General features: G+C 34.5%; 3 protein-coding genes across 3 annotated transcripts; 2 read left to right on the top strand and 1 right to left on the bottom strand.

The window, feature by feature from the left end:
* The first annotated feature begins 727 nt into the window (after positions 1–727).
* Positions 728–4,427, top strand: LOC116119179 (beta-glucuronosyltransferase GlcAT14A). Its single transcript, XM_031405130.1, has 4 exons — positions 728–1,454; positions 3,160–3,235; positions 3,326–3,441; positions 3,553–4,427. Exons 1-4 carry the CDS (start codon positions 968–970, stop codon positions 4,065–4,067), a joined length of 1,194 nt encoding a protein of 397 aa, XP_031260990.1. The 5' UTR covers positions 728–967; the 3' UTR covers positions 4,068–4,427.
* An 899-nt stretch (positions 4,428–5,326) lies between these two features.
* Positions 5,327–7,138, top strand: LOC116119113 (pentatricopeptide repeat-containing protein At1g71060, mitochondrial-like). Its single transcript, XM_031405064.1, is given in 1 exon segment — positions 5,327–7,138. A coding segment is annotated over 1 exon segment (1,578 nt). The 3' UTR covers positions 6,905–7,138.
* Positions 7,139–7,639: 501 nt separating this feature from the next.
* LOC116119122 (putative fasciclin-like arabinogalactan protein 20) lies at positions 7,640–8,698 on the bottom strand. The gene has a single exon (XM_031405070.1). The coding sequence runs from the start codon at positions 8,696–8,698 to the stop codon at positions 7,640–7,642; it is 1,059 nt and encodes a 352-aa protein (XP_031260930.1).
* Positions 8,699–17,564: the final 8,866 nt, after the last annotated feature.

Raw genomic sequence — 17,564 nt, forward strand, 5'->3', positions numbered from 1 at the left:
TTGAATCCACTAAGATATTTCCAAGTTTATTGATCACAAGATTCAAAAATACCCTTTTTTTTTTTCACTTTTTCTCTCTTCTTCAGTTTCTCTCCCCTTCTCTCACACTTTTTTATTCATTTGGTTAGATTAATAAAAAAAGACTACTCCTTTAGAGGTTATAAGATAAGATGATGCTCATTTTTGTTATTTTGCTTAAAAATAATTTATTTTTTCTTTCTTAATTGATGAAAGACTATGAGTTATGTTGTCCAGGATAATATGCTCATTACTCATTTTATTATATTTTCTATATTTATTATTTTAATATATATTTTATTATAAATTTATCAATTTAGATTTTTTGACCCCATTGACTAAAAATTTTGGCTACACCCTAACTGAAAAGAGTTTGTTTGCTAACTTGAAGGTAATGGTTCAAACTTATATTGTATTATTTGTGTCAAACATTTTCATTTCATTATATTTACAAGGTGTTTTTTTAAGTATAATTTTCATGCCAATTAACAATCAACTAACTTTCAATGGTTAATTTTTTATGTCAAAGGACCAAGATGCTAGTATTTAAAATGAGTGTCCTTAGAAAACCATGGGGACTACAATGAACAATGAGATTCTCTCCTCTAACGGAGATTACCAAACACGTGCACCGATGCGCGTAGGGATTAACTCCCAATAGACTGTTTACAATACGAAATCAAAGTCCAAACCCAAACTTAAGAAACACAACTTTCTTTCTTCTCGTTTCAGATCAAATGAATGATTCCTCAAAAACTTCATCTTCTTCTCCAAAATTTTACGCGAAGTTGGAAACCCTAGCCCGAGCCCGAGCCCTGCAAAAACACACACTTGAACAAACAGCTTATAGGCGTCGCCTTTGAGCATCAAACCTCAAGTTTTGGGTGATTTTTGAGACGCCCATTAATGATTAATCAAGAGAAAGTGAGAATTTTGTAGTCGGTATTTGATGGGGGCAGAGAAGAGGTGGCTTTTCACTCTCTTTTCAGCTGCATTACTGTCACTCTTGTTACTGTTACTCTACTCTTTTTCAACTTTTAGTACTTCTTCAAAGCCTTTCCCTTCTACAATTCATCACGGGGCTCACTATCCTCCAGCTTTTGCTTATTATATTTCGGGCGGTAGAGGCGATAAGGACCGGATCTTTCGTTTGACTCTCGCGATTTATCATCCGAGAAATCGGTATTTGTTGCATCTGGGAGCCGATGCATCTGATGAAGAGAGGTTGAGGCTCGTTGCAGCGGTTAAGTCGGTGCCGGCGATTCGAAGTTTTGGGAATGTTGATGTTGTGGGGAAGCCTGATAGAGTCACTTACATGGGGTCCAGTAATTTGGCTGCTATTCTTCGTGCGGTTGCCGTTCTGTTGAAGGTTGATAAGGGTTGGAATTGGTTTGTTTATTTGAGTGCTGCTGATTATCCGCTTGTTACTCAAGATGGTATGCTTTTTTTTTTTTTTTAATTTTTTAAATTTAATTTTTGTGTTTGATCTTTTGTGTTTTGATTTTAATGGGTATTGTTATAAGTTGAGGGTGGATTTTTGGGTTTTTGTTTGTTTTATGTTTTATTTAGTGAGGGCTGGAATGTTTTCGAGTTTTTAGGACAGTTTGTGTATTGGCTAATTTGTATGATTTAGTGTACAGTAGTTTAAGTTTGAATGATTCGTTAGAGTAATGTAGTTTGCTTAATTAGGCTTTGACTAATTTATATTGATTTAGTTGACTTTTGACTACTCAGTTCATCTTAACTTCAAGTAGACATTTCAAATTCTTACATTGTTTCAGTATAATTTCCGCAGAAATTTTGAATTGTGTTAGTCTTTGAAAATATTGACTTTGATCTAAAGGAATGATACTGTTTAGTAAATGTTTAGTCAGTTTCTTGATGGCATCTCCAACTCTCGTATATTTGTGTTTGAGCTGAGTTGGTTTGATAGATGTCAGAGATTTAAGCCTAACCTTCTTCTTGCATAGACTACGGACTCCGAGTGCTTTCTCAATTTTCATTTTAGCCAATAACCAGATTGACCAATAAAGAGTCTTGATGTATCAAACTGAAAAAATGGCCTTATGTGTTATTGATGAGTGTATTCTTTATTTACTGGATCATCAGAATGCTGAGATTGATGTCTTGATTTTTCTTTTTTGCATTGACCTTTAATTGGTTGAGTTGCTGACAATTGTGCAAGGGCATTTGTGCACAATTACATTTTACATATATGGTCTTTGTAATTAATATTCATGCTGGTTGTGTATTTTAATCTTCTGAGGTGTTGTCTAGTGCCTTAGAATGTATTTGTGCATCCATTTGTACAAACACAAAAATGCACATATAGAAATGCATGATTTTTTATTTTGTTCACTCTAGGAGTATTGGGCTTCCATCTGTGCTATGTGGAGTAAAATCGCACATGTTTCTGAGATAGATCCTGAAAGAGCCAATACTATATGAAGACTAGGCCATAGTTGAATAACCTTACAATTTAGTCTGCGGAGGCCTTAAGAGGACTGCTGTTCAACTTGATATTCTGCTTTTAAGGGTAGGAACTGCTGTACTGCTGCATAAAGGAGTGATTTCCTGGATTATTGTGCAGGTTAAGGGTTCAAGTTAAAACAGACAAATAGCTCAGTGAAGCTGTGCATGGATGGGACAATCTGCTGCTTCGATGTTTGTGACCAAAGTTTTTTTTTGCCAAACTAATTACTTAGGGAGCTCTTTGTTCTATTACGTGCTTATTAGCTCTGATGTTATATCGGAAACCTTAGTTGTCGACAGTAACCTTTCACCTTAATATTAAGACTCAATTGTTATTGCCCAATACTGACTAGGGGGGCTTATCGTATGGTTATATGCCTCTTCCTTTAATGTTACATTTCACATCTCAGATGCTGATAACTAGCTGGTGGTAAATTTAACATTATTAGATGCTGATAATAGTTAACATGTTAGTTGCTCTTGTTCTATTTTTCCCCATGGTTTTTATATGTCACCATAATGTTTTGATGTCATAAACCTCATCCTGTTCCAGTTTTTCATTGTTTTTGGTGAAAATTGTATGGTTTCATATGCAAATTATTTGCTTGTCTTGATCCTCTGTATGATGTGCTAATCCTTTATTTTTTTGCTTTTGCTTTCTGATTTCAGACTTGGCCCATGTGTTCTCTTCTGTCAGGAGAGACCTCAATTTCCTTGATCACACCAGTGACCTTGGATGGAAAGAGTAGGCAAACCTATTTTCGCTAAATTTCATCATCTTGATGTTGCAGATTTTAAATGAAATCTGAAACATGTTGGTCTGTTGTTGATGCAGATTTCAAAGAATCCAGCCTGTTATAGTTGATCCAGGGCTCTACTTAGCAAGGAGGAGCCAGATTTTTCAGGCCACACAGAAGCGACCAACACCTGATGCTTTTAAAGTATTCACAGGCAAAGTCCTTTTCTTTATAATATGCTGTTTGGGCTTATTTAGGGTTATGCTTATGGATATGCTTCTACTTCTGTTGATGTTGTACTAAATGGGCAGTTCTTGTACTGCAGGTTCACAATGGTTTTTCTTGAGCCGGCCTTTCCTGGAATTTTGTCTTTTTGGTTGGGATAATCTACCTCGAACCCTTCTTATGTATTTTAACAATGTAATGTTATCTCAAGAATCCTATTTCCAGTCGGTCGTTTGTAATGCACCGGAGTTTAAGAACACAACCGTAAACAGTGATTTAAGATATATGATATGGGACAACCCTCCAAAAATGGAGCCTCACTTTCTAAACGTCTCCGATTTTGATCAAATGGTCCATAGTGGAGCTGTCTTTGCAACACAGTTTCAGAAGAATGACCCTGTGCTGAACATGGTTGATGTAAAGATCCTCAAGCGTGGACGTAACCGAGCTGTCCCAGGGGCATGGTGCTCTGGCCGAAGAAACGGGTGGATGGATCCTTGCTCCCAATGGGGTGATGTCAACATATTTAAGCCTGGACCACAGGCGAAAAAGTTAGAAGAGACCATTACAAACCTCCTCGACGACTGGAACTCACAGTCGAATCAATGCAAATGAAGGTAGGAAAACTGAAGAATATTTTCCAGAGTATTGGTGCAAATTTTTGGCATCACAGAAATGTAAAATGTTCAAAGGACTGCTGTCAACTGAGACATTCTTTCGTGTTTAGGCCAATTTTTTTGAGGTTACTTCAGTCAGACACAGGCTGTAATAGTGTTTATAAAAGCGGGCAGAGTTGAAGAAGGGGAGAGAAGAATTCACATTGAAATGATCGATCAATAAGAGGGTCTCCCTTGTTAGCTGCCATTTTCACGTTGTTGTATTTTCTACCATTTGTTTGTTTATTAGACAGTACTTGGATACACGAAACAGTTCATTCATTGAATTCTAATTTGTTGTATTGTTCTCATTACCATATTTCTCTCTCTAAGCTTCTCTTTTTGCCTTTTTTTTGTTTTTTGTTTGCTGCTTCTGGCAGCAATTGGCAAGAAGAATTAAACATTTTTACTACTAACTAGTTTAAGGAAGTTAGAAACAAAGTTTGATATGAACAGTATCCCCCCCAGTGTTTCCGCAACAGTTTAATATGAACAGATTGATTTTCCCAAATGATGATCTAAAATTATTCATATCGGTTCATGATTCACAGAAGGCTACGGCTACAGTTCACAAGTTTCACGTTATGATTCAAAAATTGAAAATAATTTGCTACTCAAATCAGTTTATTGTATGTTCAAATTCCTGATAATCATTAATAAGAAGTAAATCACAAATTTTACTCAAATAATTTCTAGATATAAATTCCATTTACGATTAAGACAGAAACAATTATTTTATTATTTCCCTAAAAGATAGGGGTCAGCAGGTTCGGGTATTTGGCCTATACCCTTAGAATTGGAGCCGACAGTTCGATTTAGGAACTAGACACTATTCACGAAAAATTACAAATATCTTCTACCGTTCACAAAATGACAAATATATCTTATGAAAATCACAAATACACCACCAAATATTTACAGAAATAACAAATACACCTCGAGTATATACCAGTTCCACGTCGGGTACCGAAACCCCGGTTTCAGTTTCGGTTTCTGAAGTGGTGAAACCGAAACTGGAACTAAACGGTGCCGATTCCACCAAATTTGAAATCAGAACCGACACCCCAAGTACCAGCCCATTTCAATTCTACCCTAAAAATTTACTCATCCCTAATAGAAAGTCCATGCTCGAAAGGATCATATACATTCGCAAGTCCATAATGGCTTGAAAGTATAATTGGTTACTTGTGTGTTTATTTTGGTTTGATTTCAATCTCAATGGGTGGCTTTAGATCTCTAAAATCTCTCTCAAAACCACCCAAATGCCTCAATCTTTCGCGTCCCAATACATCTATTTCAAATGGGTCTCTCACAAATCATCATCTCACCTTCTACAGATCAAACCGCGGCGTTTCGGACAAAACCCACGAGTTTATTCACGCCGCGCAACAACACCCGGATGCCAAAACAGAGACTTTAAACCATAAAATCACAGAGGAATCTGAAAGAATCTGTAAAGTAGTATCAAACAACACTTCTAATATAGACTCGTCTCTAAATAACGCTTCAATTGAGGTGTCTCCAACGCTTGTTCTTGAGGTTTTGAAGAGGCTGAGCAATGCGGGTGTGCTGGCGTTGTCTTTCTTTAGGTGGGCTGAGAAGCAAAAAGGGTTTAAACATGATGCAGAAAGCTATAATGCGTTGATCGAATCTCTGGGAAAGATTAAACAGTTTAAAATAATATGGGAATTAGTGAGCGAAATGAAGAGTAAAGGGTTGTTAAATAAAGAAACTTTTGCTTTAATTTCGAGGAGATATGCGAGAGCTAGGAAGGTTCAAGAAGCCATTGATGCCTTTGAGAAGATTGAGGAATTTGGATTGAAGTTGGAATCATCAGATTTTTATAGATTGTTTGATACTTTGAGTAAGTCAAAGAATGTAGAGGCTGCACAAGAGGTGTTTGATAAAATGAAAAAGAGAAGATTTGAACCTGATATTAAGTCGTATACTATTTTGTTAGAAGGGTGGGGAAGCGCTCAGAATTTGTCGAGATTAAACGAGGTTTATACAGAAATGAAGGGTGAGGGTTTTGAGCCGGATGTCTTAACGTATGGGATTATGGTTAATGCACATTGTAAGGTTAGGAAGTATGATGATGCAGTTGAGTTGTTTCGTGAAATGGAAGCGAAGAATTGCAGGCCTAGTCCTCATGTTTTTTGTACTCTGATTAATGGATTGGGTACTGATGGGAGGTTAAATGAAGCCTTTGAGTTTTTTGAGCTGTCGAAGAAGAGTGGTTTCGCACCAGAGGCACCTACTTGTAATGCTGTTGTGGGAGCTTATTGTTCTGCGAATCAGATGCATGACGCTTATAGGATGGTTGATGAGATGAGAAGACTTGGGGTTGGTCCGAATTCTCGAACTTATGATATAATTCTTCATCGCCTTTCAAAGGCTGGGAAAACAGAAGAAGCTTACTCTGTATTTCAGAAAATGAGCAGCTAGCCAGGCTGTGAACCAACCGTGAGCACGTTTGAGATTGTAATTAGGATGTTTTGCAATGAAGGCAACGTAGATATGGCAATCAGGGTTTGGGATCAGATGAAGGCAAAGGGAGTGCTTCCTGGGATGCAATTGTTCTTGACATTGATTCATAGCCTGTGTCTTGAGAATAAGCTAGGTGATGCTTGCAAGTATATTGAAGAGATGTTGAACATGGGTATTCGGCCTCCAGCCAAGATGTTTAGTAATCTGAAACAAGCTCTTCTGAATGGGGGAATGGCGCAAACTGCTCTTATGTTAGTTATGAAGATTGATAAACTAAGGAAAACTCCATTAGTAAGTAGAGGTCAATAAAAGCACCAAGAGGTATTTCTTATACGACTTTATGGCCTACTTCGCGGCCATAGGAGAGCTGCTAGACAATCTGCCAACCATGGTTACGAGAATCTGGGCACACAACGTTATACTTCTTCTGAATAGGGGATTCTATCATATGGTTTCAGTAGTGATTTACAAAAATCATGAAATTTTCTTTACTGAAATTTTGGGGGCATGCAAATGAGTTACTGTATCTTTAACTTTCATAAGAACCTTTGCTCTCAAATTTTTTCACTTGTCAATGGCTTGATCTCTTATAACCTGAGAAATAATTCAGTGAAAAGAGAACTATGTTCCTGCTCCATCAGAAGTTCAATTGCTCATTACATTGCTGCAACACTTAAGGAATGAGTCGAATGACACTGTTTCCTCATATTTTCTAGACCCATTTATTATTATTTACCACAGTCTAAACTTAAATGAAATTTGCTAGAATCAAAGCTCTATTTCATGGTTCTCTGCTTCAGTTGAGACCCAAATGGATAAAACAGAATATATCAGATGAATGAAAGGTATTCAGGAACAATAATAAAAAAGCAATCAGAATTTTTTTTTCTTAAAACGTTTCCTCAAAATGTTGCCCAGAAATACATCTTCAACATTTAAAAAAAAAAAAACCCCAGAATCTCAAAACAAAACTCCATAAAGAAAACATAGACAAGTATTGGAGATAGTAAAAACATAACAAGGGTCATGTTAACTATCACTAAACTAGAAGCCAAATATCCAAAGAACCAGAGAAGAAAAACCCACCAAAACCTTCAAGACCTCAAGATTCACCATTGATCTTCTTCTCTGAGCCGATGGTTTTGGTTTTGGCTCTGGCTGTGGCACTGCTGGTAAAACATCACCAATCCCAAGAACAGCAAGCCTCTCATCTGCATACACATCTTCAATAACAAGAACTTTATTGACCAACAAGCCCTCCCGATCCTGCCTCAATGTGACGGTAATTTTATACGCTTCCAAGAATGTGGGCACCGCCGCTGGATAATCCAAATCAATCAGAACCGACCACGGCATCTTGCATGGCACCACGTGCCGGAGAAAGACCGACGAATAATCACTGAAATTACTAAAATAACCCTCCATTTTCTCATCCGGAGGAGCGAACAGAGTCAGCAAAGTTGACTCCTTTGTCGTGCCCATTTGCAATTCAAGAAATGAAGCCATAATTGAGTACCCTTTCTCTTTCATTTTGCAAATAGCCTCATCGAAACTCATCGAGCCATCGCCGCCGTCTTCATCGTCATCACGTGCCGATGCTACACAATCAAGATTAGTCCTTGGAGAGGCACGAAAGTTTGGATCAAAGAACTTCTCAATCCCAAAGATTCTCAACCACCCGTCGTCGTATATCACTGAGCTGGCGTTAACCTTGACGCCATTGAGCAAAACGGAACCTTGATCACGAGAAGGCAGTGAAGTAACGAGGAGAGTGTGGGAAGGGGAGAAAGTTGGAATCTTGGAGTTAAAAGGGAGGGATCTGAGGGACTGGGAGGTCAAAGATTTGGGAGAAAAGTGAAATTTCAGGAGGGAAAGAGACGGTTGGCCAAATGAAGCGAAGGTGGAGTCGGAAGGGGTGAAGATGGTGAGGGATTCAGAGAGAGGGATCAAGTTCTTGGAGCCGAATTCAAGGGTGAGAGCCATCGAAAGAAAGCCGGAATTCGAGAGTATTTCGACGGCTTTGGAGATGGAATCATTGGAGAGACAGGAGGAGAAAGAGAGGAGGGAAAAGAGAATGAGGGAGATGAAAAGTTTGGGGGCCATTGATGACAATTCGAGGTCTTTCTCTGCAGAGTTCAGTTAGTTATAGTTGCAGAGAAGGAGTGAAGGACGTTGGTCGAGTTTTAGCGGGAAATGTTTGACACGTGGCGAATTGGGTTTTCTTGATATTCAGACTAGGAAAAGTGGTTTGAATTCCGAAAATGCCCTTGATTATATTTTTATATCAATTAATGTGATTATTATGGTTTTTGTGTATCTAAATTCTTATGCATAGTGTAGTATGATTCATATATGAATTAAAATGTAGAAATCCATGATAATTAAAAACAATAAAATTTGATCAATTTAAGATAAATATAAGACAGGAGCATTAGAACTCATATAATATTACATTAATTAATTAAAGCTACATTCAAATAAATTCTAGACAAAAGAAAAGCCCTAATCCAAACCTTAAAAAAAATTCCAATAAGTTTAGTTTTATTAATAATCTTAAACTTTAATTAGCACCCATAAAAAATTTTATTCGTCATCCTTGTAGCAAAATCATCACTATTTCCACCACAAACATTATAACCATCAGGAGGGTTAGAATAATGAAATTGAGGATAATCATACTCTCCCAAACCAGGATAATTATTGTTTGAATCTTGGGAGTGATGTTGTAGAGTATTTGGTACCTCAGTATTTGGTACTTCAGTATTTGGTACTTCAGTATTTGATACTTTAGTATTTGAGACTTCAGTATTTGGTACTTCAGTATTTGAGACCTCAGTCTTTGGTACTTCAGTATTTGGTACCTCAGTATTTGAATTATTAGTCACAACTTCCTTCTTTTTATCGTCACGACTACGAGGACTTGCTGAAAGAAAATGAAGAAAGAAACAATCGTCAAGTGCTTGAAAATATAAAATAATTAGTTTTTAGGATTATCAATATGATTATTATCATTGACCACAGAAAATAGCAAAGAAATAGTCAATAGAAGCTCAGAAAATAATAACAAAGAAAAGCTCATGAAATTAAGTATATAGAAGATGAATGGAGATGAGTTTCATACAAAAACAAGCTCCCATCTCTCCTATGACAAGTTTAAGCTCTGCACAACGAAATAGTTTAAGCATAAACTCGTGTATTTATAGTCGGGTTTTGAAAATTTTATGAATGTAAATTTTTATGAATGCTTCAATTAATTAAATAGGAAATTAATTAACATGCAATAGAGAGAAATAGGAAGATTAATATTTCATATTTGGACTTTTTAATATTGAAAATCCCTTTCTAAATTGGGATTTTTCAAGGGTCCTTGTAATTTGGTAATAAATCTTCTTAAAATTGGGAAAATATGATAATTTCCTATATAAATTTGTCCTCTGAATTTGGTCAAATTGAAATTGAATATTGGCCGAGAAGAAACTTACTGAAAATTTATAATATATTTCCTTGATATTTGAATATTATTATTATTACGATGACTGGGGTGTTCGAGTTAGTTTATGCGTACCTCAACTAATCTCCTAAAACACTAGAACCATTGACTGGGTATAAGCTCCACTGACTACCCTATTAGTAATCGAGGAGGGACTTGAACTCAAGACCTTTGAGTAATACACCCAAGAGTCTCCATTGAACTGCTCAGCTATCCAGAGATAGTTATATTTGAATATTATTGTTATTTGATTGTGAAAACAAAATTGAATCTACTTTTCTTAATTAAGAGAGTTTAAGACTTCCATTTGTGGAAAAATACTTTAGCAAGTTCTTATTTCTTATACGTAAGGACTATTAAACACGTCAATCTATTACAATCAAATGACATTGTAACACTACTCTCCAAAAGTGCAGTACACCTTTTGGAGAGTGGAGATTCTCTGGATGTATTTATGTATAGAAATTGTGAGCCTTTATGGGAATTGGTTTCGTATGAGAATAGGGAAGTTCGAGGATATGGAAACAAGTCATTTAATAGGTTGCCACTTTTATTATCAAATATCAGTTAAGAAAAGTTTCTTATGCAATGTGATGAAAATTTAACTAAAATTAAAATAAATAAATAAACAAAAGAGAAATTTTGATAAAACGACACGTAAATCATGTTAAAACAAGCTCAAAATGACAGTGAACAAAAGCTATGGAGTGTGATGAAAGAGAACCGTAGAGAAGGAGCCGATGGGGAGGGGAGCAAACCTGAGAGAAGGAGCAAGTAGACAGAGAGGCTGCTAAAGCGGCTGCTAATTCTTGATCAGTTCTTGCAATGCGGAAGAGAAACCCTAGATTGGTAGGATTTTGTACAGGTGGAGGAAACCCTAAATTGATAGGATTTTCAATTTTCAATTTTCATACAGTGGTGGTAGGGATGGGCACAAAGCCCAGCCCTGCGGGGACTCGCCCCGACTCGGTCTGAACGAGGCAGATTTTTCTCGAATTATACTATACTGTTAATATATATATATATATATATATATATATATCATTTTGATATTTGGATTCATTATAATCATTAATCAGGGACGGATCCAACACTTGTTGAGGGTGGGCATTTTAATAAAAAAATACTAATATGTATAATTTATGGATTTTAGCCTACCCTAACAAAATTGTTAATTGAAAAAAAATATTAATGTGCAATTAGTTTTTATTTTGGCCTACCCTAACAAAAATATTAATATGTAATTAGTTAAAATTTGTGTACATGTTACTTAAATATCATCTAATTTATATTTTTCACTAGTTTATGAGGAAATTGAAGTGGAATAATTTTGATGATATGGATACTTTTAGTGAAAAGTTTTGGATTCCATATGTGATAAGTTTATTTCTCCATATTTTAATTGTATACAATTTAATATGGTTTAGATTTTTTTTAGGTTTGTAATAATCTAAAATTTGTCCACAGGTTGTTTGTGGGCTGTGCACGTGGAAATGGAATGTTAGGTGTTGTCTGTTGGTTGTTTAATTTTGATAGTTGATACTGTAATGTATTAAATCTACTGAAGTATTGATGTGGATTGTGAGGTGGGTCTTTTTGGCAGCTCATGTTTTAAATCTTAATACTGTCATGTTTTGAATCTTTTGATTATAGATCTGTCACATATTGTAATATATTATCAATTTAGTATAATGGTTTTTATATTTAATATGTACGTTATACATTTAATTTCTTTTTTGATGATATGGTCTTTATGTTTAATATGTATATTATATATTTAATTTTTTTTTTTTTGTTGGTATATATAATTTAGAGAAAAGGATAATACAACTAATAAGGATACAAAAAGACAGAAAACCCCCAAACAGGGAATTCAGGGAATCCCCGAATTCCCCGTTTGGGGAACAGGCTTTTTTCGGGGATTCTCCGAATTCCCCAAACGGGCTTCGGGCCGAGATCAGGGAATCCCCTTGGGCTTTCGGGCCAGGGCTAGAGATAAGGGTCCTCGGCCCTGCCCCGGCCCGTGCCCATCCCTAGGCGGTGGAAGTTTAAATGACGGTTTTGCCCATATGGTTTATCTGTTCAATTGATTTGAAGTTTTTATGCAAGAAGGAGTTTAGATGTGGTGTGATTGTACTCATGGTTGATGGATGTGTACGCTTTTGATTTGGCATTTTCAGCCATTGGACTGTCTTACTTGTCTTCTTTGAGATTGAATATTGACCCAATTCTTTTGGGTTTCAATTTATAATTGTTGCAAATTTAAATTAAATATTTAAGCGGATATAATCTAACTCATTGTAACTAAGATAGAACATTTAACGATTAATACATTCAAAGAAAACTACGCACATTACAAATAATATTGACCCAATTTTTTTGGGTTCTAAATTTTCACTTCTAGATAATATTTACACATCATAATAAACGCCAATTTAATTTTGTTGTTAATGTCTATCTATTCATTGAGAAAAAAAAAAAACATTATAATAAAAAAAATTATAATTAGAAACAATATAACAATAGAAAATTCATCATTTTAGCACGTAAACTTGTCTTCAAATCAGCATCACTTCATAATTACTTTATTATTCAACCTTAATAACTTGATTACTAAGTACAATTTTGATGAGCTAGGGTTAGAATATGAGACCTTATAGATGGGTGGAGGAGATGTTACAGGCGACTCCCAAGGGCTGTCATCCATTTGTCTCTCCCATTTCCTGTCCATATGCACCTCTTTTATGTAATTCTCCACTTTTTCATTTACCTCAGTTCCAGCCTTCAAGCTACTTGATGTTGTTGATGACGTTGAAAATGATCTCTTCTTCAATTGAGTCGAATCACTTTTCAAATCTATAATATTACCTAATCGATTAGTTTATCGAAACTCTAGATAATGTCAATAAAAATTAAGCAAATGACTATAGGAAATGCCAAGTGTCTCGTCCATGCGCCTATTACAAAATTATACACCACGAAAACTGCAGTTAGACATCAAGATGGTCAATTGCAGAAGAGCTATAGTTTCATAAATTAATGTTGCTAATTAACTTCTTAAATTAATTACCTACCATAAAGCTTTAAAAAATTCTATAATTATGGGCCAAACTGCAATCGATTTCGATGAACATAAAACCTTTGGAAGATTAATAAAAATTATTTATTTATACCTGGCCAACAAGAAAGCAAAAGAGGACTTATAAACACTACGAAGCTTAACTTCACCCTTTCAATGGAAACCTGTCAAAAAAAACAATGGGTACTAAACTAACCAGAAAAGAAAAGAAAAGAAACTAATAGAAAATTAAACCCCCTGTTTGTTTCACTCTTTTCAATCATTTTTCTTTTATCATATTTGGATTAAAAAACAGAATATGTGTTTGTTTATTAAGATCATTATTTTGAAAATCAATCCGAATCAAATAAGATTTTTTCCATTAAAAATGAAAATTGGGTGGGACTTGTTTTCTATTATCTTATTCTAACATTTTTCTAAGTCTATTAAACTAAAAACAACTACATTTCACAATAAAAAGTTTATAAATTAACAAAAACACCCCCACCCACCCAAGCCACTACTAGCCGCTAGCAAACATAGTTGCAGCTTCCACTAGAGGTCATTGCCGGTTGTCGACGTCGGAACAACTCACGACCGATCGGATGTGGCCAGATCTACAGTCAGAGATATGGCCGTTGATGATGACCATATCTCTAGTCATAAATCTGTTCAGATTGGTGCACAACTGGCGAGATTCAGTCGATCGTGTGCTATTTCGGTGATTGCCGACTGCCAGCAGTGGCTTAGGTGGGTGGGGGTGTTTTTGTTAATTTATAAACTTTTTTTGTGTGGTGTGTTTAGGCAAATTAACAAATGTAGAGGGTTAAAAAATAATCTAAATATTTTCAGAAAATATTTTCCAAAAATGTACCAGACAACTATTCTAATTTTTATCCAACTTAGATTTCAGATATTATATCAAATACATTCTCAGAATCTTATCTTATTTGATTTAATTTTATCCTATCTTGATAGTTTTTTAGAGTAACATTTTTCAAATGACCTACCAAACAGGCCCTTGTAGAGGATTTTGATCATTATGTTAACTTTCAAATCCATTGACTAGTCATTTTGTTCTAAATCTTTTGATGATTGAACAAAATTTCTGATGATAGGGACAGAGAGTTTGGTCCAAATATTTACATGATTGAATTATGTTAAGATTGACCCATCCATGGTACAAGCCCAGTAATGTTACTGAGCCAATTTAGATTATTGGGTTTTTGTGTGACTAATCGCGTGGTACCTGTTATGTGTTGTCGACCACATAATCCATAGAATCCTGAGGCCCAAGCCATTGACTTGTCCAAAAGATTGTTAACAATTTTAGGGAGAACGACTTATACATACCCAACGTTTATTGAAACGACAAGTTGGTACCCAAAAGGTTTTGAAACGACAAATGAGTACCTTCCATCATATTCTGTTAGTGATTTTCGTTAGATAATAGTGAAAAGACTCAATTGCCCTTGAAATTTTAATTTTTAGTTTTTTATAAATTTAAAAATTTCTAAAAAACCCCCTAGGTTTGCTAATTTGACTAAATACCCCAATATATAAAAATTTTATAAAATAACAAATACACCCCCGCCACCCACAGTACCAGATTCCGGCCACCACCACCGGAATCTGGCCGAAAAATTATGTTACGACACAGACCCGTCGGATCTGTGTCGTAACACACCGATCTGGCCTTTTCCGGCCTCGACGGCCAGATCTGGCCTTTTCCGGCCAGATTCTCCACGGATCTGACCGTAAAATGCCAGATCGACGTGTTACGACACAGATCCGATGGGTCTGTGTCGTAACACAATTTTTCGGCAAGTTTCCGTTCTCGACGGCCAGATCTGGCCGTAGATCTTTCATTTTCCGGCCAGATCAGCCACGGATCTTACCGGAAAATGAAAGATCTACGCGTTACGACACAGATCCGATGGGTCTGTGTCGTAACACAATTTTCCGGCCAGATTCCGGCGGTGGTGGCCGGAATCTGGCACTGCGGGTGGCGGGGGTGTTTTTGTTATTTTATAAAAATTTTATATATTGGGGTATTTAGTCAAATTAGCAAACCTAGGGGGTTTTTTAGAAATTTTTAAATTTATAAAAATCTAAAATATTAAACTTTTAAGGGCATTTTAGTCTTTTCACTATTATCAAATGAAAATCACTAACCGAACATGACGGAAGGTACCTATTTGTCGTTTCAAAACCTTTTGAGTACCAACTTATCGTTTCGATAAACCTTGGGTATGCATAAGTCGTTCGGCCACAATTTTATTTCTTTTCATGGAAAATAATTAATTCATTTTAAATTAAAAAGCTTATCATAGCATTTTCTAAATGATCTTGAAATAAGTTACCAATAAATCAGATTTAAGTTTATTTTCTTTAAATGGTTTGTTAAATATATATATGATATTAACATTTATATTTTTCTATAGAGTGAACTAAAATTCTATAGAAAAATTTATATACATATATAATATATAATACGATACAAAATTAAAAAAAAAAAATGTTGGATCGTAAGTGAATGAAACTAGTTTAATTACCTTAACGTGGATCATTGAATGGTATTCATCAAACACGTGCCAATATTATAAAATTTCATTAAAAAAAAAAATTAATTTTACAAGAATTTCTACTTCAATTATAAAGGTCTGAATTTTACGAGAATGATATAGAAGCTGACTAATTAGTTGACTTGAACCAACAGCAAAAAATGTAATCAATAATTTTTAGATACATAAAAAGATACTAAAAAAATAAGAAAAATTATTGGTATATAAACAGATAATTTTTCCAACATTTTAAATGGAAGCAAGAAGTAGAGAGAAATTACCTGGAGAAAAAAATTGCTAACCATTTGCCAGGTAATCACTGTGATTAGTGGAAACTCATAATTCAATTTGGTGGAGAAGTATAATGAATAAATGTAAAAGCTTTTTTAGTTGTAAGTGAATTATAAATTTACTCTCCAACTTCTGTCTCCTGACAAATAGTTTCCCTCTCACGGTGTGTGTCCAGATAAATTATAAATAGAAGAGTAATACTACACCAACAACCATCTCTTACAAATTTTATCTTACAACCATAATGTGACAACTCGCAATTAATCCGCTTGTAATTAATTTATAAGACCCGTGCGAGACGTATGTGTAACCCGTTGTGAACTGATCAATTATAAGCTTTAGTGAATTTACAAATATATTAATAGACTATTTTATCTTTATATACAAATCTTTTAGGATATAAATATCGCGGACTTTAAGGAGGCAAAAGAAAACAATATTGTAAAAGTTGAGGTGCAAATTATGTTCTTTGAAGCTTCAATCTTTTGTCACATATAGGGAAATTAACATATATTAATTGATTAGAACTTTTAATTTATAATTAAATAAAGGTGAATGTTTCATTTGTGGATAAATCCTGTCAATTATCGAGGGATGTCCCACTTGATTTTACTCCTTTTTTAATGTTTTATAAATAAATAAATTTACTAGAAATTATACATATTTGTAAAGGGAATAATGGTTATCTAATTGAGGATAATGTTACATCCAATTATCATTTTAAATAATTTTTGGTTGGAAAAATCTTAATCATATCTTAGACCAAAATATAAAAGTGAACATTGAAAGGTACGATTACTCTAATATTGTAGTAATTATAAATCAATATTCTTATTAAATTACATAAAATTTACAAATTGTCTGATTATATCTTAATTAAGTAGGAAATTAAGTAAGAATCTTTATGCTTTGATTATCATGATTCAACTATAACAACAAATTAACAATTTCTAATTGATGTTATTATAAATTTAGACTACCATTATATCATCGAACGACCTTAAAACTGTACTTGTGTATTTTCAATTATACGTTTTACATTACAAACCAAAATTCATAATTAGAGTTCTCATCAAACCGTCAAACCCTACAATATTTGAGAAACAAATTATGTAAACCTTTTAAAAGTCTTTGATTAAATAAATTATGAGGGAACTCAAATCCTAAATTTTATGGCTAAAAAACCTCGTAGAAATAAACTACATATCTAATTGTTCAGTTAGGAGCTAACCCTCCATGAAAATACTTCCTAAGTAATTATAATAACATTACCATTGTTATATCAATTACAATATAAAAATTGGTGAGGAAATGAAGTTGACTCTTTCAAAATTTCAAGAAAATTAATCAAAATTAATTACATACCTGTCTTGTAAGAAACTGTGTCATGGGAATTTGACAATTTGACCTTGTTAACGCTTCTATTAATTTCGATGAAATTGTATTTGTATACATATCTTAAGAAATAAATTAATCTATATGTTTATAAATTAATATAAACATCAAAATTATTTTATGATAATCTAGCTTACGGGTGAAGAACATGTTTGTGAAGATTACTCGGTA

Source organism: Pistacia vera, unplaced genomic scaffold (genome assembly GCF_008641045.1).
Source record: "Pistacia vera cultivar Batoury unplaced genomic scaffold, PisVer_v2 Contig1247, whole genome shotgun sequence".
Classification (NCBI taxonomy): domain Eukaryota; kingdom Viridiplantae; phylum Streptophyta; class Magnoliopsida; order Sapindales; family Anacardiaceae; genus Pistacia; species Pistacia vera.